This window comes from Sus scrofa, chromosome 7 (genome assembly GCF_000003025.6).
Source record: "Sus scrofa isolate TJ Tabasco breed Duroc chromosome 7, Sscrofa11.1, whole genome shotgun sequence".
In the NCBI taxonomy this organism is placed as follows: domain Eukaryota; kingdom Metazoa; phylum Chordata; class Mammalia; order Artiodactyla; family Suidae; genus Sus; species Sus scrofa.
Genome location: NC_010449.5, coordinates 25,855,845 through 25,878,763, shown reverse-complemented (window position 1 = coordinate 25,878,763; position 22,919 = coordinate 25,855,845). Strand labels below are relative to the sequence as shown.

The following is a 22,919-nucleotide window of genomic DNA, read 5'->3' as shown; positions in this document are numbered from 1 at the left end:
CAACATGACTCTGGCTTTTCATTAACTTAAAAAATTATTGGATAATATCTCTCCTTGGCCAAGATATTTTTCAGTATTGTTTCTGCCTCATTTTACTTCTCACATATTGAGAATCCAGTTACATGTGTTTTAGAATTTGAATCATGTATTATTCATATTATTTCTGCATTTTCAATTTTTTTTTCTCTTTGTTGTTTCGTTTGGATACCTTTCTATTAGCCTGGATAGTTCTAGAGGGTGGCTCTCTCTATCTGACCTTCTGTTGAATTTACAGTTAACACATTTTTAAATTCTACAATTTCCCTTTAATATTTTTCAATTACTTATTAATAGTCTACCAAATATCACAACATTTCTTGAATTTATTAATCCAATTATTTTTAAATTTATGAAAGACGTATTCTTTTCTATTCCTATAGACTTTGGTCTTGTAGTATTTCTTTCTTGTCTGCCTGACACTTTTTTTATTGAATGAGTGACAGCTCATACACAACCTTGTAGAAATCATTTGATAGTCTAGATAACATTGTGTTCTCTTGCAGAGAATTTGCTTTTGCTTTGGCAGGCAGTGAATGTTGAGACAGAAGAACCTCTATCCAATCAGGAAGTGAAGATATTTGAAACTGGGCTACATACTTCAGGAGCACTGGTCTCCTTCAGGCTCATCTCTACCAGCATTTGCTCTTTGGGGTTGCTGCTGAAAGCCAGGGTTGCTTACTTAGTTGATAGACCTGGAGCTCCAGCTATTGCTCTCTGTTCAGTAAGACTGTTCATGTTCCTGCTTAGCTTCTCATATTATTGGCTGCTACATTTTATTCTCAGTCATTAGCTGGTGCTTGCCAACTGCCAAAAGCTTTGAGATGGAAAGAGGTGCTGAATGTCAGACAAATATCTATCTTCTTTCCTTTTCTCCAGCATACAAACCTTTCAAGTCTTTTTTGCTTTGGAAGCTTTCCGATGTTGTAAAGAGATGTGTGACACTCCTAGTTATTTTAGATGGGAGGTTCTCTCTGCAACAAGTCGATCTGTCCTAACTAGAAATGTAAACTGTTTCGTAATAGTAAAACCATTTTTACTATTCAGAACTGTAATATTTAACACTCGGAGGAATATTGGCATTATTTGGATATTTGCCAGCCAAGATTATCTGGCTGAAATTGCACAGTTCTCTGGATATGACTTAGGTCTTTCCCTTCTTACTCTACCTATTGGTTGATCTTTTCCTTACTCAACCAGCTTTAACCACTATTGCTATTCTGATGAATCCCAAATATATGCCTGTAACTGAACTATATCTCCTGAAATACAGACCCATAAATCCAAATGCCAAATGGATACTGACTGTAAGGTAACTCACAAGTGTTTCAAACTCACATATACAAAATGGAATTTCTCATCTTCTATCCCTATTTCCAAATGAAACTGCCTCATTCTCCTTTATTTCATAGCTCCGTGGGCAATATGCTCTTCTCCACAACTGCCAAGCAATGTACCTGGTAATTATCCTCAGTCCTTCTTGACTCATCCTCATATCTAATCCCTCACCATGGCCTCATAGTCCAAGCTTATTATTTCTAGATATCATTTATTTTTTCCCATTCTTTTGACCTTACTTTATTTCCTTGATATTCTAAAAAGTCTCAAAATTGGTCCCTTTGCTTCCTTTAAGAGCATATATGATTCCCACATTTCCTCCATCATCTTTGAGAAATTGAGAGTCTTGTCACTCTGTTGCTTAAAATTTTTCGTGGATCCTCTCCAATCACTGGGATCAAGTCTAAATGATATAGATGCATTTCATGATCCATGAGTTGAATACGAAGTAAAGACAAAATATACAAAAATGAAAAAAAAAAAAACCAGAAATTTTAGTATGGAAAGCAGGAAAGAGCCAAGAACCAGAGTTACAGCTTTGGAAATTAATCTCTAAGACATGAGAACTGAAGCTATGAAAGTAAATTATAGCAAAGAAGGAAAGGGCATAGAAGAAAAAGACAAAAAGGATCAAAGATATATATGGAGTGAAAGAGAGAACATGTTTCTACAAAGGAGGGCAAACAAATAAGTTCCTTGAAGGCAGTACGATCCCCAGAAGTCAAGTGCCAGGGAAGGATAACTTACCTCCGTGTGCTAATTAGTGCGAAAGGGCCAAAGACAAGAACTAACCACATGTCCCTAGAGATTAGCTCTGGGGACAGGGTAGGGATCCAGATGCAGTTTTGAGAGGCTGCCCTGGGAACAAGCTCTTGTAGTGATCTACCTGTAAAGAGTGAAAAGACATGGGTAACCAAGACGTTGACACCTCCCACCCCAGACAAATTCCTCTGGCGTCTACCGGATGTAGCCATTAATAGAACTGTGAATGTTAAGACCATGGAGCATTCCTCCTACTCAGGGATACCTGTTAACATCAATGCTGCTGTGGTCTCTGGCAGTTCCCATAGAGAGACCTGGTGCCCTGAGCCCCTCCTTTGCCACTCATAGACAGAGGGAGTCAAGCCCAGCTTCCCAGTTTCCTCCCTGAAGAAATCCCTTGCATTTCTGTTTTATAGCATTCTTCTATGTATTTTTCTCCTGGCACATTTTTGCCCATGTGAAGTTATTGCCTTTCTAAATGCCTTCCCAGACAATTTATTAACTGTGCTCTCTTTATTATTCCCCATACGTCCCCCCTGCTATCAACATGAGAGTTCCTGCCTATGTTAAAATAATGAGCTGGTGCCAATGAGAACAAATTTGTTAAATTGTAGACATTTACGTTTTCTTGCACTAACTTAGATATATTCAAAGCATTGTTGTCTGTGCTTATATAGTAACTTTTTGAAAGTTTGCTTTCTCTTAATATTAGATAACCTTGGCGGGGGTGGGGGGAGGAAGGAGAGCATATTTCACACCACAGATGTGCTTCTTGGTAGTGTTGAATCTGTCAGACTTTGCAAGAAAAAGAGTGACACCTCTGCCCACAGCTCTTCTGAGCACAGACAGGGAGGTTCATAGACAACCTTGCCCAAGTGTAGGTGGAGATGGGAGATTGAGTCAGGAATTATGGCGCATTAGCCCGGGAAGAGAAGGAAGCAAAACTGAAAATAGGACGGAGTGCCAACACTAGGGAGGAGGGGTGAAATGGAGATGAGAAAAAGGAAAGTAACTCAGGATTTCATGAAGACTTTGTTTTACTCTAGGAGGACCCACCCATAGTCGATTTCCCTGTGCCTTAAATCTATACGCTGCAATGACTCTGGATTACTCCATCCTTGCTTTCAAGAGAGATACCCCATGGCAGTTAAATATATGCTCTCTTCTATGTGTCTTCAATTGCTTTTCTGTTGTTGTTTTTCATTTAGAAAACTAGTTTTAGTTCATCTCATTTATTTGTATTTAATTTAAAAGATGTTTAAAGACGTTATTTTATTCATTCTATTCTTCCTTAAAGATTCTTTTTGGTCTAGAAAATCCCATTTGAAACAAATATATTTATTTATACATTATAAAGAGCATTTCAATTGATTTAATGTTTGAAACTCACCTCTGGCAACAGGGGTAAGCAGTTTCAAAGGCTTTCACTGACACTTTGTGGCAAAACATGGAACTACAGTATTTTTGGAAGTTGTTTATTTTATATGTATGATAAAATATGTTTATTTTATATGTGTGATATAAAAATAATAATCAAGACTATTACAATTAGAATGAATGAGCAATGAGGCCCTACTGCCTAGCACAGGGAACTGTATCCAGTCTCTTGGGATAGAATATGATGCAAGATAATATGAGGAAAAGAATGTATGTACATATGTATGACTGAGTCACTATGCTATACAGCAAAGTTAATGCATCCCTGTAAATTAACTATACCCAAATCAAAATAAATGTGGTTTTAAAAATCAAGGAATTGTCATTTTATATATCTATATACATACATATGTACATTAAATAAAGAACAGTCAAGAAATTGAATAACCGTTTAAGATAATCTCTAAATTACAATATCACAACTTACTACAAACAATACTTTGATTTCAGAAAGAAATTTAAATTATACCTAAAAAAACATGCTTTGCTATCTTTAATAGCCATTAATGTATTGGCACTGCACTATATTTGAAAAATTGTGTTTTCTTTTTTATTGTATTTTTAATTTTTTGTTTTTTAGGGCTGCACCTGCAGCATAAGGAAGTTCCCAGGCTAGGGATGGAATCAGAGCTACAGCTGCCGGCCTAGGCCACAGCCACGCCAACGACAGATCCGAGCTGAGTCTTCAACCTACACGAGAGCTCATGGCAACGCTGGATACTAACCCACTGAGCAAGGCCAGGGATCGAACCTGCGTTCTCATGGATACTGGTCAGATTTGTTTCCCCGGAGTCATGACGGGAACTCTGTGTTTTCTTTCATTATTTTAGCTATTAACAAGTTTTTTAAAAAATCATAAAATGACCAATTAGATTGTCCCTTGGCATCTTCATTCTCTGTTAAAGATTTTTGAGGAACATTATTATTGGTTCAAAATGTTATTTCCCAAATTATTGTTTATTTTTTCAATGAAAATGATTTTTTTAATTGTGACAAATACACAGAATTGAAAATTTACCTCTTTAACCATTTTTAAGTGTACAGTTCTTTGGCAGTAAGCATATTCATATTGTTGCACAGCCATCGCCACTAAATATCTCCAGACTTTTTTCATCTTGCAAAACTATAATTCTTTTGACTTAATAACAGCTCATTCTCCCCTCTTCCCAGGCCCTGGCAACCACCATTCTCCTTTCTGTTTTAAGGGATTTGACCACTCTAAGTACTTCGTATAAGAAGAATCATACAATCACTGTCATTTTGTATCTGGCTTATTTTGCTTCGCGTAATATCCATATCTGGGTGAATGTTAAAAAATCACTTTGAAAATATTTAAACTCACCTGAAACATTTAGGAGAGATCTTTTTCGAGATGCTCGGTAAGATACCAATTACATACCATGCACAATCTCCTCTTGATAGCATAATATCTATTATTAGACCTAAGCATACACTTAATAAGAGATGCAGTCTCACCAGCAGATTAACAGCATATCGCTTAGTTTACATTTTTCCAAGTGCAAGGATTGATTTGAGAGAAACTCTGTCCCTGTGTAGTCTGATAGATATTAAAACAAAAGCCAGTTCACCATAAGTGCAGATTAAAATTGCAAAGATTGGGTCAATTTGCTGCACCACAGAAATTGAAGAAACATTGTAAATCAACTATATGTTAATTTAAAAAAAGTAAATTTTAAAATTTTAAAAAGAAATATGCCTAGTCAGAATTGAGATGTGCTATAGTGTAAAATACAACCAGATATCAAACACTTGGAAAGTATCTCAAAATTTTAATATTGATTACATTTGAAATTATGCTATTTTCAATATATTGAATTCCAGAAAATATATAAACAAGATTTTTAAAAATCCCAAAGACCCTTTTATACTAATATATTCTTTTCCCATTTGAAAGTCAGTTTAATCTTTGGCCCATCCAATAACAGGCAAAGGGGTCAGGTCATTTTTGAAGAGAGTATCTTTATATTACACTTTAAATCCCTCCCTACATCACAGGTGGCAGATATTCTCATATGGCTGAGGAATTACATTCCATCTGTCAGTCCTGCAGAGAAAAAAATGGGAGCTCTGTATCATCGGATTCTTACAGAAGTGAAGATGGGGGGTGAAAGAGCAAGGGATAAATGGACTTTTATCTTCTTGGCCCCTCTGCATCTCAAATATCTCTATTTCCATCAAGTTTGAATTGCCTTCCAGCTGCATCCCTATCTCCTGCTATCTCCTTTCTCCCTTCTGTGCCCAGCTACTCCTCATGTGTTGCTGGTTAATGCAGGCAGATTTGTAACTGCAGCCTAACCACAAACTAACTTTAATATTGGTGTATCATGACCAGTTGGGGAACTGATTTCAAAAACAGTACCACGCTCATGGTCTTGCAATATCGGAGGCTCATCAAGAGGACAGTATATGGAGAATTGAGATCCAAGAAAATAATTGGCAGGCAACTAAGTTCTCTGTCAAATGTCAGGCTTTACTCAAAAGGAATGAAGAAAAGAAATGCTCTGTCGACTTGGGTTTTTTTTCTCCTTTTAAAGAACCTCCTGGGTAGATTGCTATACCAATGGCAGCAACACAGGTACACTGATGAACAAGTCAATTTCATGAATATTTATTTGTTGCAAAGTAAGTTCTGGGCAGTGTTTGTGTTGGGAGGAAAGCTATAAAAACCAAGTAGAGTAAGAGAAAGAAAAATCCCAGGTCTAAATGAAAAAGAGCCTTGTAACAGTTGGGAAAATACAAACACTAATAATAATCCATAACTTTAGAATGTGATTACCAGGAAAGGTATAAGAAGTAACATGGTTTTTGAAAGGGAATAAGTCATCTTGAGTTAAGCTAATTCAGTGAAATTTTGCGAAACAAATTTTTTGTTTGACTGGTTTGGTTTTGTTTCTTGGTTTTATTTATTTATTTATTTATTGGTAGCATTTAATTAGTTGAAAAAGGGGTTGAAATGGAATGTGGTCATTTCTAAAAAGGAACTGCATTGCGTTAGCAATAGCATGGGCATACAAAGTGAGATAACACACTTATCCTACAGTTCTGAATTTTTGTTCCTTTTTTTTTTTTTTTAAGGGCTAAACAGCTCTATCAATTCTTTTTCTTTTTTGCCTTTTTTTTTTTTTTTTGTCTTTTCGGGACCACACCCAAGGCATATGGCATTTCCCAGGCGAGGGGTTTAATGGGAGCTGCAGCTGCCAGCCTACGCCACAGCCACAGCAACATGGGATCTGAGCTGCAACTGTGACCTACACCGCAGCTCACAGCAACGCAGTGTCCTTAACCCACTGAGCAAGGCCAGGGACTGAACCCGAGTCTTCATGGATATTAGTCGGGTTCATTACTGCTGAGCCACGACAGGAACTCCCAGTTCTGAGTATTTTATGGGCAGCGTTGCAAAAGGGAAAAGTTCAATGAGAACTGAGTGATAGAATGGTCATCTGAGAATTTTTACTTACCCCAGAAGAAAAGGGAGAGACCCCCTATTGAAATGAAAGAATTAGTATAACTAGAGTAAATGGTATCAGTGGATAAAACGGATGATAAGCGTAAAGAAAGGCAACATGGAAAGCCAACATATTAGGAGGTTATTGCCATGCTCTAGGTAATGGTTACCACAATATGACCAGGTATTTGCAGTAGGAGTAGAAAAACAATTACAGAGGATTTGGAGGATTTGAAACATAGGTTATTCGAGAAAAACAGGAAGAATGTTATACTTCAGAGAAATATAATGTCCAGGAAGAGAATATGGGAAAAGATGATGAATTTAACTTTGCATAAATTTGCTGAACTATCAGGAGAAGGTGGTGTTTCCCTTGAATTTTTAATATTTTGAATAGAGACATGAATAAACAAATGGAGAGCTGTTCAACCCAAATTTAGGGGATAGGCACCTAAAGTTCTGGATAGCGAACTCACTTAGAGATAGTAAATGCTGGTGATCTGCGGTATTTTCACAATAAGGAGACGAGTCATGAGAGCGATGCTACTGCTCTTATGTGTGAAGGACCTGGCAGTGTTCAACCCAGAGAAACGAAGTCTTGGGAAATAGGCACAGTCATGATCTTTCACATTTCGAGTGTATGTAATGTGAACCCCACACCGAAGATATTTTAAATGGCACAATAGTATTATCAAACATAAAGTCCAACTTCAAATTTCTCCCATTGCCCTAAATAATATTCTTCAGAGATTAATTTTTTCCCGTTTTTTCTCCCCAAGATTCAGAGATAAGGAAAGATCTACACGAGGGAGCCATTTTCTAGTAATTGTATACATACATGATCCAAAAACGTGTGACGTGGCTGTCAAGAAAGCTAACAAGACCTCAGGCTGTTTTACGAGAGCGATATTGATGAAAGCAACCACCCTGTTCTTTGCCGCCTATTAGACCACAGCTGGAAGTGTGCGTGCAGTTGCAGATAGCTCATTTAGAGCCACCACTGGTCATCTGGAGTGTGCGCAGAATAAAGGAAGCAGGGTGATGGGAGATGCAATGCCCTGCAGGTGCACAGGAGGGTTCTGAAGATATTTAGCCTGGGTTAGCAAAGGCTTAGGGAAGAGTCATAGCTATGGTCTTTAACGATTTGAACGGCTATTGTTTTAGGTTGAATTGTGTCTCCACAGAAAAATATGATGAAGTCCTAACCCCTAGTACTTCAGAATATGACCTTATTTGGAAATAGGGTCATTGCAGATATGACAAGTTATAATTACCTCGTACTAGGATAGGGTAGACCCCTAATGCAATATGACTGAGGTCCTTATAAAAGATGGCCATGTGAAGACAGAGACACGGAAGGCTGCTGTGTGATGATGGAGGCAGAGGTTGCATGATCAGCTGCAAGTCAAGGAGCACCAGAGATTGCTAGCAAACTCCTGGAAGCTAGGAAGAGGCAAGGACTGATTTCCTAGAGGTTCTAGAGGATGGGGTGACCTCCCACACACCCCAGGGCTGAGGGGTTGTGACCATCACTCAGCTGAGCTCAGAGAACAGAGCATCAAGCCACAGATGATAATTAAATCTTAAAATGTTATGGAATTTGCTCTGCTGCATTGAAAACTTACTTTGGACCAGTGACCTCTTTTACTTCCAATTTCTCCAGTTTAAATTGGAAATGCCACTCTTTCCTTACCCCATCATTGCATTTTGGAAATAGATAACTTGTTTTCTAGGTTTCACTGTCTCACAGATGGAGAGGGACTATACCCTGGGAAAGACCATACCCCAAATCTCACCCATTCTTGACTTAGATGAGATTTGGAATTTAGAGTTGATACTGAAATAGGTTAAGAATTTGAAGGGCTGTCAAGAGAGTGAACTACTGTCTTTTGCATGTGGGAAGAACATGGGGGCCCAGGGGCCAACTATTGTAGGTTGTGTACCCCCCAAAATATGCTAAAGTGTTAACCCCCATATATCCACGTGTGATCTTATTTGGAAATGAGGTCATTGCAGATATGATTAGTTAAGATGAATCATACTGGAGTATGGTTAATATATTATAATCCAGTATACTGGGGTCCTTATAAGAAGTTGGCCAAGTGAGTACAGAGAGGCAGGAGAATGCCATGGGACTATGGAAGCAGAGATTGGAGTCACAGGCTACATCCCAAGGGGTTAAAGAAGGCCATATTTGCCAGCAAACTACAAGAAGTCATGAGAGAGGCAAGAAAGGATTGCTCTACAGATTTCAAAGGGAACTGGGCTCTGCTTGATTTTGGACTTCCAAGTCCCTAGACTTGTGGAACAACAAGTTTATGTTGTCTTGAAACACCCAACCTGTGGTACTTTTTTAATGCAGTCCTGGGAAACTGATATAGGTGCAATGTAGAAAAAGAGAGATAAGGTTATTCCTTGAGTTCTAGGAAAGAATAAAGAACCCATGGCGAGGCCACTATGCAGAACAATATGGAGGTTCCTTTAAAAACTAAAAATAGAACTGGTGTATTATCCAACAATCCCAATCTTAGACATACATCCAGGAAAAACTATAATTCAAAAAATATACATGTGCCTCGATGTTCATGTTGCAGCACTGTTTACAGTAGCCAAGATGTAAAATCAACCTAAAATGTCCATCGACAGAGGAATGGATAAAAATGTTGTGTGTGTGTGTGTGTGTGTGTGTGTGTGTGTGTGCGTGCGCACGCAACTGTATGAGTATATATCATATATAATGAATCACTTTGCAGTACACCTAAAACTGACACAATTATGTACATCAACTATACTTCAATTTTAAAAAACAGTATAAATAAATAAATAAATAGTAACCCCTGAACAGAACTGAAAGGGAAACAGATATGGATTCAACATGAACTTGCTAGTGGTTACGGTCACCACAAAAATGAAGTCAAGGGCTTAAGCAAGTCATAAATCCCCTGCTATTAAGGATGTTCCGACAAGATGAATCAGGAATGTTGCAGAGGTGACTGATGCATCAGATAGCAAACTGAAGGCTCTCCAACTCCAGAATGCTATGAACTATGTTAAAGCCCTGCCAAGGAGAGATTGGCAGCTGCCTTTTACCTCCTGCTTCAATAGTAAATAGCAGTACAAGAGAACAGCATGAATAAGATTAAATCTAAGCTCGGCATTTAGCAGCTCTTTGTCCTTAGGTGGGTCCATAACCTCTCCAGCCTCAGTTTCCCACACATTAAACAGGGATATTAACAGTAATGATTTCTTAGTTTTATTATGAAGATTAGACTAGTTAATAATTTAAATCATTTAGAACAGAACCTGGGCCATAGTAAGTCCTTACAGAAGTGTGGGTCGCAGATCTACTTGCTCTCGTGTTGGTTAGACTTAATAATACATCAGCGCTGAACTCCCATCTCTACCATTCCTCATCTCTAAAATAGGGAAAATTGGGAGTCAAACTAAAACTGATTGTATTTTTTTCTTTTGTTTTTAGGGCTGCACCTGTGGCATATGGAAATTCCCAGGCTAGGGGTCGAATTGGAGCTGCAGCTTATGGCAACGTTGAATCAGAGTTGCAGCCTATGGCAATGCCTGATCCTTAACCCACTGAGGAAGGTCAGGGATTGAACCTACACCCTCATGGACATTGTCAGGTTTTAACCTGCTGAGCCACAACATGGACTCCAGAACTGACTGTATTTTTTAAGTCTCGTTCTCTTTTCTCAATCCAAAATTGCACCATTCGGACCAATTATTGACCAAGTATCAGAAATGTGATACTTTTGTCAATCTTCTCATAACCAGCCATGATAATGTGTTAGTCACCTGCTAAGATGAGTCTGTGCTTGTGTGTGTGTGTTTATGTTTCCAGTGTTTCTGAGAAACAAATGGTTCAGCAGCAGCATTTTCAGACAATAAAGACTACATTCACCGTAAGAGAGCTCACTCAAATTTTTGGTACTTTTGTGCTGGAGTTAGAGGAAGATGTGAAGTTTTCAAGTTTAATTCCTCAGAAATTCAGGTACTTCATTAAATTAGCATCCGTGGTTAACAGAAGGGTATTTTTTAGCATATGGAACTCATAATAACTGGTGCATAATTGTCAAAAAGAAATCCTCACTCAGTGACTTAAATTTAACAAGATGTGCTTTTATGTCTTCACAGCATAAGGTTACTAATCACTGCATCATTTGGGGTGCATAGGCGACAGCACTGACAGGTTAATGATACACCAGGTAAATTCAGTTACTTTCAGTGAAGCAAACCCATCAAGAGATGTGGGTAGCCGTGCATATTGTACAGTGCCTAACCTATATCATTCTGGAACCAGTGATTATGTAATCTTTGGGTTCATCAGACAGAGGGAGGATGGAGAATCAAGGAACAAGATGTTCTTTCCATAAAAAGCAGCTGAGTGAGAAGTACAACTTTTGAACATAGAGATACATTGAGGCACAGTGAGGACGCCTTGGCTATGAATGTATTGAAAAGAGAGAGGATTGAGTTTCTAGGATTTGTATGTGCTTTTTTATAACTTCTTCATATTTGCAAAACAAGTCAACCAGTGGGGTGCAAAGACCAGCTCTTCACTGTTTAAGTCCAGTTGTAAACATGGTTCTTTGCTTTATGAGCCATTTGTCTTCAAAGAGGTACCAGGAAATCCCTGTGTTTCAATGACCTCATATATACAACTTGAGTAACGGTGTCTTCTCTTGGGATAATCATTGAGATTAAAGGACCTAAGGATATAACCATCCACCTCAGTATTTGGCAGCAATAGGGACTTTTGTCTTTTGTCTTTAAACCTCTTCATCTCTTAAAAGTCCCAAAGGCAAAGTTTGGGACCAGATATAGGTCGAGGCCATGGGTGAGGCAAACACTGTACTTCATTGAAAAAGAGCAAGCTCCCCATTCATCTTAAATCAGTAACTATTTCTTGAGTATCTACTACATGCTGACCCCTGAGGGAACAGAACAACAAATCTAAGGATGTTCTTTAACGTCTGGAAAACAAAATTCGAAAATCAAGTAAAAACAAACACAGTTTGATGATCCATTGAGAAATGTCTTCCAAGGTAAATGAACTGATTTTAAGCATATATTCATCATTCATACAGATTGACTAATTCAGTGGAAACACAGCACAGCAAGCACTAAAGAACTAAATAGTATTTCGTCATCACTACCAATTTTCTTTTTTTCTTTCTTTTTTTTTTTTTTTCGTCTTTTGTCTTTTTAGGACCACACCTGGGGCATATGGAGGTTCCTAGGCTAGAGGTCAAATTGAAACTATAGCTGCTGGCTACAGCCACAGCCACAGCAATCCAAGTCACATCTGCGACCTATACCACAGCTCTCAGCAACACCAGATCCTTAACCCACTTAGCACGGCCAGGGATGGAACCTGCATTCTCATGTCCTCATGGATACTACTTGGGTTCGTTAACCACTGAGCCATGATGGGAACTCCTTCTTTTTTTTTTTTTTTTTTTTTGTGTGCCAATTTTCTTCATTTAGTTACTACCTTGAGTCTGTCCAGCTTGCTGTTACAAGGACCATAAAGCGAGGGGTTTATAAGCAACGGAAATTTGTTTCTCACAGTTCTGGAGGCTGAAAAGTCCAAGATCAAAGCTCTGGCAGATTCAGTATCTGGTGACAGCCCATGTCCTGGCTCCTAAGCAGCAGATTTTTGCTGAATCCTCCCATGGTAGAAGGGTGAACAATCTGCATTCCTTTTATAAGGACTTAATGCCATTCGCAAGGGCTCCACCTTCATCAACTAATCGCCTCCCAAAGCCCAACCTCCTAAGACCAGCAAGCTGGGGTCAGGGTCTTAATATATGAATTTCTGGGGGGTACAAGCATTCAGTCCATAACAGTTCCTATTCCTTTTTCTTTCCAAACTAGTTTGTGTGGCCGTGTGGAAGAACCACCACATGAGGACGGTGACCAATTACTTCATCGTCAACCTTTCTCTGGCGGACGTGCTGGTGACCATCACCTGCCTCCCAGCCACGCTAGTGGTGGACATCACGGAGACCTGGTTCTTCGGACAGTCCCTCTGCAAAGTGATTCCTTACTTACAGGTAATTGCTTTCCACATGTTTTTGGTTCAAACACAGAAACTACCCAAAAAGTCATCTTCGATTAGAGTATGGCCCAATGGCAAATTATCTACTGAACTAATAAAGAAATAGAGTTGCCTATGACATTAACAAACTTAAGGAAAATAATACTAGAGACTTTCTGGGGAAACAGGGTAAGTTCTGTATAAAAATAAAGCATCAGAATCCTCAAGTCATCAATAGATGCTGCACAAACCTTCTACGTCGTTGACCTCTAATTTTCTGGTTATAGAATAAGGTGCTTGAATGAAGGAATGATTGGGCCTTTCCCAGTCCAAGTAACTGATGACCATCTGCTTTTATAAGTAGTCTCATTTAATACTGAGAAACTAAGAGCTGTCTGATCAAAACAGTGCAGCGAACAGGTTTTAGTCTAAGTTCTGAATTAAACTACCAGGTTTGGAATCTCTGTTCTGCCATTGCCCAATTGTATGCTACTGAGGCAAAGACATAAGCTCTTTGAGATACACTTCTTTTAAAAGATTACTAATTTTAATTATCGCTATTATTGCTGGAATTTGGCCTCTGCTCACCAGTGCCAAATAGAAAGGTGGAGACAGAGTTTTGGGTGAAGAAGAAAAAGATAGCTCTATTGTTTTGCCAGCCAAAGGGAGCCACAGCAGGCTAATGCTTCAAAGAGATGTCCCCCTTGGAAAAGACTGGGAGTGAAAAATAGGGCCATTGATAAGGACCAAGATAGATGGGAGCTTGCATTGTTTTTCAAGCTAGTGTTTGTGTGGTCCCAGGATTGGTTCTGAAATGAAGAATGCTTCATCAGCATCTTCCATTTGTTGGGGGTTTCAGTTCTGTGGAAGAACTCAAAAGTATTGTTATCCATATTCCTTGAGGAGGAACCAGGACCCTGACTCAAGGCTGTGCTATTGTCTCTTGACTGCTCCTCCCTGGTCTCTGAATCCCCTCCCTTTCCTGATTAGCAACTGTTGGAACCTACTTTTTGGAACTCAAAGAAAGTCATGGAGGCCAAAGCCTGTTCTCAAAAAACAAGAAATAAGGGATACATAGAAGCTTGTGTGCTCAGGAGCCCCTCAGGGCCCTGCTGTTTCATTATCTCAGGTGGTTGTGGTGCTCCTTTACTTAATTTATATAAGCCACTTTGCATAGGGATTACTCTCTGCAAAACTGTGACCTTATAAAGACACAGTATGTTCTCAATAAACATCAATCCTCATCATCTTCCTCAGATGTTTTATTGCTCTGTTTCGAAAGCAGATTTTGCTAGAACTAGTTCCACTGTAAGAAATTAAGAGCAGGGAGTTCTCATTATAGCACAGTGGAAATGAATCCAACCTAGTATCCAGGAAGATTCAGGTTCAATCCCTGGCCTCGCTCAATGGGTTAAGGATCTGGCATTGCCGTGACCTGTGCTGAGGTCACAGACGCAGCTCAGATCCTGTGTTGCTATGGTCGTGATGTAGGCCAGCAGCGGTAGCTCCAGTTCGACTCCTAGTCTGGGAACTTCCATATGCTGTGAGTGAAGCCCTAAAAATGCAAAAAAAAAAAAAAAAAAATTAAGACCAAATACTTTCAGAGAGTAATTTTCTTTTTTTTTCTTTCTTTTTTTTTTTTTTGGCTTTTTGCCTTTCCTTGGGCTGCTCCTGCGACATATGGAGGTTCCCAGGCTAGGGGTCAAATCGGAGCTGTAGCCGCCTACACCAAAGCCACAGCAACGTGGAATCCGAGCAGCATCTGCAATGTACACCACAGCTCACAGCAACGCCGGATCCTTAACCCACTGAGCAAGGCCAGGGATCGAACCCACAACCTCATGGTTTCTAGTCAGATTCGTTAACCACTGAGCCACGACGGGAACTCCGAGAGTAATTTTCTGATTGATATTTTGATGACTCTAAAATCTTTAAACATTTTTCCAAAGCTGATGTCCACAGTCATGGTACTAAAACACATGGATTTCCTTTAGCAATTGGACAGTGAGTGGAATGGTGGCCACTCTCTACTGGTTCCCATGACCATCCTCCACCCCCTCCCCCAAGTTCTTATTCTATCTAGTCTCCCAGATCGTATCATAGTATTTTCAGGAAATGAAAATATGCCCCAATGATGACAAGCTGGAGCACAGGGAATAATTGAATCTAGACACAGATCTTACACTTTTCAGATAAATGGACTCAAAATGGATCATTGGCCTAAAGGCAAAATGCAAACTATGGAAAGTCTAGAAGATAAAACAGGAAAAAGGCTAAATGATCTTGGACATATTGATGACTTTTAAAATATAACAACAAAGGCATGATGCTTGAAATAAATAATTGATAAGCTGACCTCATTAAAATTAGAACTTCTGTTCTGCAAAAGTCAATGTAAAGGAAATGAAAAGACAAGGCATAGACTGAGAGAAAATATTTTCAAAAGACACACAGTTATCTAATATATACAAAAAGTTGTTAAAACTAAACAATATGGAAGCAAACAATTGGATTAAAAGAAGGTGAAAGACCTTAACAAACACATCACCAAAGAAGACATACTAGTGGCAAAGAAACATTTGAAAAGATGCTCCTCATGGTATATAGTCAGTGAAATGCAAATTAAAACAATGATATACCACTCTATACCTTTTAGAATGGCTAAATTCTGGAACACTGACAATACCAAAAGCTGACAAGGACGTGGAGCAAGAAACAAGTAACTCTCCTTAAGCATTGGTGGTAATGCAAAGTGTTACAGCCACTTTGCAGGACAGTTAGGTTTTGGGGGGAGTTTTGTTTGTTTAAAAAACTAAATATAGTGCCAACATACAATCCAGCAATTGCATTCCTTGGTATTTACTCAAAAAAGTTGAAAATTTATATCCACGCAAAAACTTACATGCAAATATTTATAGCAGTTTTATTCATAATTACCAAAACTTGAAAGTAACCTAGACGTCCATTAGTAGATGAATGGACAAATAAACTGGAGTACAACCAGACAATAGACTATTATTCAGTGATTAAAAGAAATGAGTTATCAAGTCATGGAAAGACATGGATAAATATGAAATACTTAGTACTAAGTAAAAGAAGCCAATTTGAAAAGGCTATGTACTGCATAATTCCAATAACAGGACATTCTGAAAAAAGGACAATACTATGGTGACTGTAAAACTATGAGTGGTTGCCAGCGGTTGGAAGAGATGAACAGGAAGAGCACAGAGGACTTTGAAGGCAATATAATGTATAATGGTATAATGCTGAATATATGTCCTTATACATTTGTCCAAATTCATAGAACATAGAACACAGAGAATGTATTGATTATGAGGTACCAGTGTAAGGTCACCAGTTGTATCAAATATACCACTTTGGCGAGGTGTGTTGATAACGGCAGAGGCTAAGTGGGAACAGGGGGTTTACAGAAATCTCTGTACCTTTCCTGCAATTTTGCTGTGATCTTAAAAGTACTCCAAAAAATAACATCTTAATAAAAACAAAAGTTGAGGGAGACCACAAACAGCCCATTCCTAGAAGTTATATTAATTAGGCTTTGGGGATCTGTACTGTTACAAAGAGATTTTTAGCTCACCAGTTCTTCAATGACCTGTTATCAAGAGAAGCAACAATTTTTGACATCAGACATCACTGATAGAATAGTAGGTGGAAAAGGCCAGGGAATTTATAAGTTTCATTGCAAACATGAAGTTTAACTATAAGGTTAGTTTGTGTCAATCACCTAAAAACCATGAGTGGGTTGCAGAAATAAACCAGAGTACATTGAGCAACAGAGGAAAATATCCCCTTGCTAGGGAGAAGGGGGGAAACCAGTAAGTGAGGGAATTTATGGTGTTTGCATGGAGAGACTGAGAAAATCATAACTACCAGAGAAATCTAATATCTCACCATGTCTGTGATAGTTTCAGCAAATTTTTCTTGGTTCCAGTAACCACCCCTGGGGAAACTTAGGGAAACCTCTTCTGTTTCAAGATGGCTTAATTTGCCCAAAATCTTCAATTGGCTGAGATAATATTTCATGCTCTCTCTACAAACCAAAAGATGTCATAATGGAGAGTTGGGTGATGGGGTGGGGTGCATTACCCTGCAGTAGGTGCAGCCCTGCTCCAGTTCACAGTGATACCTTTGTATAGACTAAGTATTTTAGATTCTCCTAGGTGGATTCAAGGACAGACTGAAAGCAATGTGTAACCAACGAATGATGCAGGGCTTGGGTCTTCCTTAATGTTTGTCATTGACAGTATTCTTTTGAGCAGCACAATTTAAGTCTTACAGTTGAAAGAACATCTTCATCTCTTGACAATATCACTCTGCTTCTCTATAAACTGTGCCCAGTTTAGTCAACTCTTCAGTTGATCCTTCTCTCTATAGGCCAAGGAGAAAACTGTTGATAACCACAAGATCTGAATCAGATGGAAAAGACTAGACCCATTCATTACTTCATTCAACATAACTTCTTTCCTTTTTTTCTCTAATGGCTGCACCTAAGGCATATGAAAGTTCCTGGGCCAGAGATTGAATCTGAGCCCACAGCTATGACCAAGCCACTGTAGTCAGAGGCTTAAACCACTCCACCACAATGGGCACTCTCAGCAGAGTTTCTTGATGGAAAGTGATAAATGCACAAAAACATTGGCATACTAGTAAAACGTGTATCTCTAAAATTCTTTCAATATTTATCACAAATTTCCATAGAATTTTCCCAAATAGAACAAATAGTGCCAGTGTGCAATAAGCCAATCATTTAGATTTGAGTAGATTTTTTTTTCCCCTTTAGTTGTGATGTTCTGAAACTGATGGTCCCTGATATGATGCTTATGCCTTACTGAGTATTTAAAAACATATACAAAAGTCCCAGTCAAATTTTAAGGTTATTTGGTTGCATTTAAGATGGATAGCTTTGGGCATTTACTAACGTCCTATTCTTTTTCTTTTAAATACAATTTAATACCACCTTTAGATTTATGAATACGACTAGCAAATTCTCATAAATATTTTTTAAAATCTTGCAAATACCATCAAACTTAGCCAAATAATTAAAATGACTTACCTTTTTGTTTTTTCTTGCCACTCTCATGGCATGTGGAAGTTCCCAGGCCAGGGATCCAACCAGTGTCACAGCAGTGACCTGAGCCCCTGCAGTGACAACAGTGGATCCTCAACCTGCTGCACCACAAGGGAACCCTTAAAATGGCCCTTTTATCTTTAATCATTCCATAGGTCCAAAATCATTGACATTTATTGGGCTATTTGCTGAATAATTATCTTAAATTTCTAGAAAAAGTGTAAACTATTTCACTTTACTTCTCACGCTTACTGTAGCAGTTGGCTGCTTTTGCAGAGTGACATTATTTTTGCAACTGCAAGAACAGTCTCGGCACAGGATATGCCAGGAAATGAACAAAAGCCAACTCAGCCGTGGGTGGTGGGACAGGCTCCCTCACTCTCTCAGTCACACTTTCCCACCTTCCAATCTAGTAGTACCTGTCATGCAAACTTGTGATTTGGCAAAATTTCCATGTCTACTTGTCACAGATTTCTGAGCTCTATACTAGCAGGAAGCTGACTCCTCCTTTAGCAAAGAAATTTTCCCACACTCGCCTGACCACAGACAACTCATAGCGTGGGCAAAAGATCAAACACCGACAGCGGAGGGACGTTCACGTCATCTCACTGCGCTTCCCGCACAATGCTCATAATTCTCACTAGGTTCATTTCTCAAATGAGTTACCATTAGGTCGATTTGAAATAATATCAAAATCTCAGTGAAAAAAAAGGCACCCGGAAGTGAAAAGCAACAACGAAACTCTCATTTATAATCACTTATGATAGGGTGCAATTTTATATCCCCTTCAAGAAAATCTTGTAAATTGGATGCTAATTGTATACTAGAGCATAGTACACATCAGCGAAGATAGTTGTCAAACAGTGACTATTAAATCACTGACTGCCAAGGATTCAATGAACTCTGCCATTATATTAACCAAACCAGCAGGTCCTCTCATGAGAAGGCACTGCCCCCTGGCTCCACCATTGGCACTGGACGACCATCTCTCAAGTGCGCTGTGTTGAACTGATTATTACTGTCTAGTGATAGAGGGTGATGCTAGAAAGGAATTTGAATTTGAACCACACTGCTTCTATCCCATTTACCCACATTAATCAGAATTCATGAAAAATAGATCATTTTACATTTCTAATTGCTAGAGAGGATAAATATAGCCCTGGCTCAGCACTGTGAAAGGCCAGCTGCGCAAGGCTAGATGCCACCATTCTAGTCCCAGGTCATCAAGGGTATGAAGGACCCTGGGTGTTGGATACATGCTCATGGAAGGAATGGACTTTGGAGGAGAAGGGGAGTGTTGGAGAAGGAGGTGTGAATGCCTTCTAAAGCAGCACCAAGGAATTCCCAGGTGCCATCAACCACCCTAAGCCTACCCTGGTAGAGTTCATCGCTTTGTGATTACACTTGAAATTAACCTCTAAGAATTTAGCATAGTTGATACCTTTGCTTATAATCTCTATGACTATTATTCATTGAAAAACAGTCTGTTCCAATTAAAAGCTAGAACCCCAAGTTTGAGTTCTAGCTTTTGCACTCTTGCTATCCTTGGAAGAGAATACCAACAGTGCAACCACCATTATCACGACCCTAATCACAATAAGAATTAACAAATGTTCCCACAGCATTTATATACCAGCCCTGGGCCAGGCATTTCATATCTCCACTGACTCTTCCCACAATTCCATTATGCAAGTTTACAGATGAGAAAACTGAGGCACAGAGAGGCTAAGTAACTTCGCCAAGATCACACATTTAGCAAGTGTAATGGGGTGCATACCCAAGAAACCTAGCAGCAGAATTGATTTCAACCACACTCTGCTGCCTTTCCAAAAGAGAATCAAAAGAGTCAGAGTTGGCAAGAATCTTATCCTGTCATTTCACTCATTTAATAGAAAACAACAACACAATCACATTTTGCATACACCCGTGAAGTGGGTGACCCAACACGGTGAACAAAACCGTCCCTTCTGTCATTGCTTTATTCCAACAGAGAAGATACACGATAATTAAACAAAGGAATTTACTGTAAGTGTTGAGAAGAAAATAAATAGAAATCTGTAAAAAAAAAAAAAAAAAAAGAAAGAAAAAGAAAAAAACAGAAAAGAGAAGGAGGCTTTTTTTAAAGAGAGTTTTGAGAGCAATATCAGAATCAAGGGTCCATTTATCCAGTGTAGAAAATACTAAATATAACTACATAAACTGACCACGTGGGGATAGGCATGCGGGACATAATTCTTCACTATTTCCTTAAAGTTCCAAGTTAAAGTGTCATTTGTGGTGCTGTTAATTATATAGAAATCTGGATTGAGCGAACCTATCTGAATTTTAAAGGCAGGTTGCTTATTCCAGGAATGAGCAAACTAGGGTAAGGAAATCCATGTAGAGACTTATTTTTTACCATGATTCATGCCTCTCTTTGGGTGCAACATGTTGGAAATGAACTCATGTACAAATAGCATTTGTTATTTCCTACTTAGGAAATGAGATACCCATAATTCCAAAATGTTAATTAAATGTAATTGCAATCAGATTCTTGCATGATAATTTTAAGAAAGCCATGCCATCATATTATTCCTTATAAGTGAAATAAATTTTTCCAGTTCAGACTAAACATGTATTTTTTTTCCATTTGAAGATAAGATTTACTCTGTCATAATGGAAGATATTATGAGAAAAAGAATATATATATGCATAACCAGGCACTTTGATGTGCAGCAACAATTGACAGAACATTGTAAATCAACTATTATAATAAAAAAGAAAAAAAATATCCTCTATCAATGGAAAAGTTTTGAGATAAAATAATGATTATAATTATTTAAAGAATGCTATAAGAAAAAGATTGGCATAAGAAAGATTCTGGAGTTCCCGTCGTGGCGCAGTGGTCAACGAATCCGACTAGGAACCATGAGGTTGCGGGTTCGATCCTTGCCCTTGCTCAGTGGGTTAACGATCCGGCGTTGCTGTGATCTGTGGTGTAGGTTGCAGACATGGCTTGGATCCTGTGTTGCTGTGGCTCTGGCATAGGCTGGCAGCTACAGCTCCGATTTGACCCCTAGCCTGGGAACCTCCATTTGCTAAGGGAGCTGCCCAAGAAATGGCAAAAAGACCAAAAAAAAAAAAAAAAAAAAAAATTCTAAGATTTGTGTGGTACATATATTCAATGGGAAATGTATTTTTTCCCTCACATATATCTAGTATTTTTGGCAGAGTTTTGTTGTTTTTTTTTTTAATAGAGCACTTGCCTAAAATGTTTTTTAACAAATCTCAATCTCATTATCTATGTACCTACCTTTCTAATACAATAAAAATATTAAGAGGAGTTCCCACCATGGCACAATGGTTAAGAATCTGACTGCAGTGGTTCAGGTCACTGTGGAGGTGCTGGTTCAATCTCCAGCTGGGTGCAGTGGGTTAAAGGATCCTGCATTGCATCTGTGGCTTAAGTCGAAACTGCGGCTTGGATTCCATTCCTGGCCCAAGGAACTTCCATATGCCACTGGTGCAGCCATACATTTTTTAAAAAAATATGTACATACTGAGAGTGATCCATTAAACACCTGGTGCTTCCCTCATACTACACTGTTTTTTCTCCAGACTGTGTCGGTGTCTGTGTCTGTCCTCACGCTGAGCTGCATCGCCCTTGATCGGTGGTATGCCATCTGTCATCCCTTGATGTTTAAGAGCACAGCCAAGAGGGCCCGGAATAGCATCGTCATCATCTGGATCGTCTCCTGCATCATAATGATCCCTCAGGCCATCGTCATGGAATGCAGCACCATGCTGCCCGGCTTAGCCAATAAAACCACTCTGTTTACTGTCTGCGATGAGCGCTGGGGTGGTAAGTTCATCGTGGTCCACGAGCCTATACTTATACGACACTTGCAAATGGAACATCTGGTGGGCATGGCCCTCGTAAAGCGGGCCTTGTGTATTTTATTGGCATTTGTTAATAGAGTTTTGCAAAAGCATAAAAAACAAGTTGAAATGCAAAACAATGTCCCAGAATCCCTCTACGTCTCTTGACCCTCTAGAGGTATTATGCACTACTGTATACCTTTCCTGTTGTTCAGTTAGGGAGTGAAAGGGAGAGCTTATTCCACAATTCAGATTCGTTATGTTAGATTTCCTTAATGTCTCTAAAATGAAAAGGACTCCTAAGAACCCAAATATGTATTCTGGAATGATTGGCATTTTATAACATGGTAGAACATTACATTGCCTCAGGTGTCAGTTTCCTTAATAGGCTTCAAATATAACTAGATTTTTTACACTTTAAAATGATATCCAGGAGGTTCCCTTGTGGCTTAGTGGGTTAAGGATCTGGCATCATTGCAGTGGCTTGGGGTCAATTCCTGGCCCAAGAATTTCTGTATGCCACAGGCATGGCCAAAAATAAAAAACAAAATATTTTATACCATGTCTGGAGAGTTCCTGTTGTGGCTCAGCAAGTTGCAAATCAGACTAGTATCCGTGAGGATGCAGGTTTGATCCCTGGCTGGCCCAGTGGTTTAGGGATCTGACGTTGCTATGAGCTGCAGTGTAGGTCATAGATACGGCTCAGATCCGGTGTTGCCGTAGCTGCAGCTTTAGCTCCAATTAACCCCTTAGCCTGGGAACTTCTATATGCTGCAGGTGTGCCCTAAAAAGCAAAAAAACAAAACAAAAAATCATTCATGGCCTGGGAACATGACTGTCCTGCCTATGGACCTTTGCTGTTCTCTGAGTCAAATTAG

The 22,919-nt window shown here is 39.0% G+C and overlaps 1 protein-coding gene across 1 annotated transcript in view; it reads left to right on the top strand.

Moving 5' to 3' along the window:
- Window positions 1-22,919, top strand: part of HCRTR2 (hypocretin receptor 2) — a 99,097-nt gene that overhangs the window by 50,877 nt on the left and 25,301 nt on the right. Inside the window, 2 exon segments of the mRNA NM_001129951.1 lie at window positions 12,932-13,110; window positions 21,781-22,024. Of these exon segments, the coding sequence (NP_001123423.1) occupies window positions 12,932-13,110; window positions 21,781-22,024 (423 nt within the window).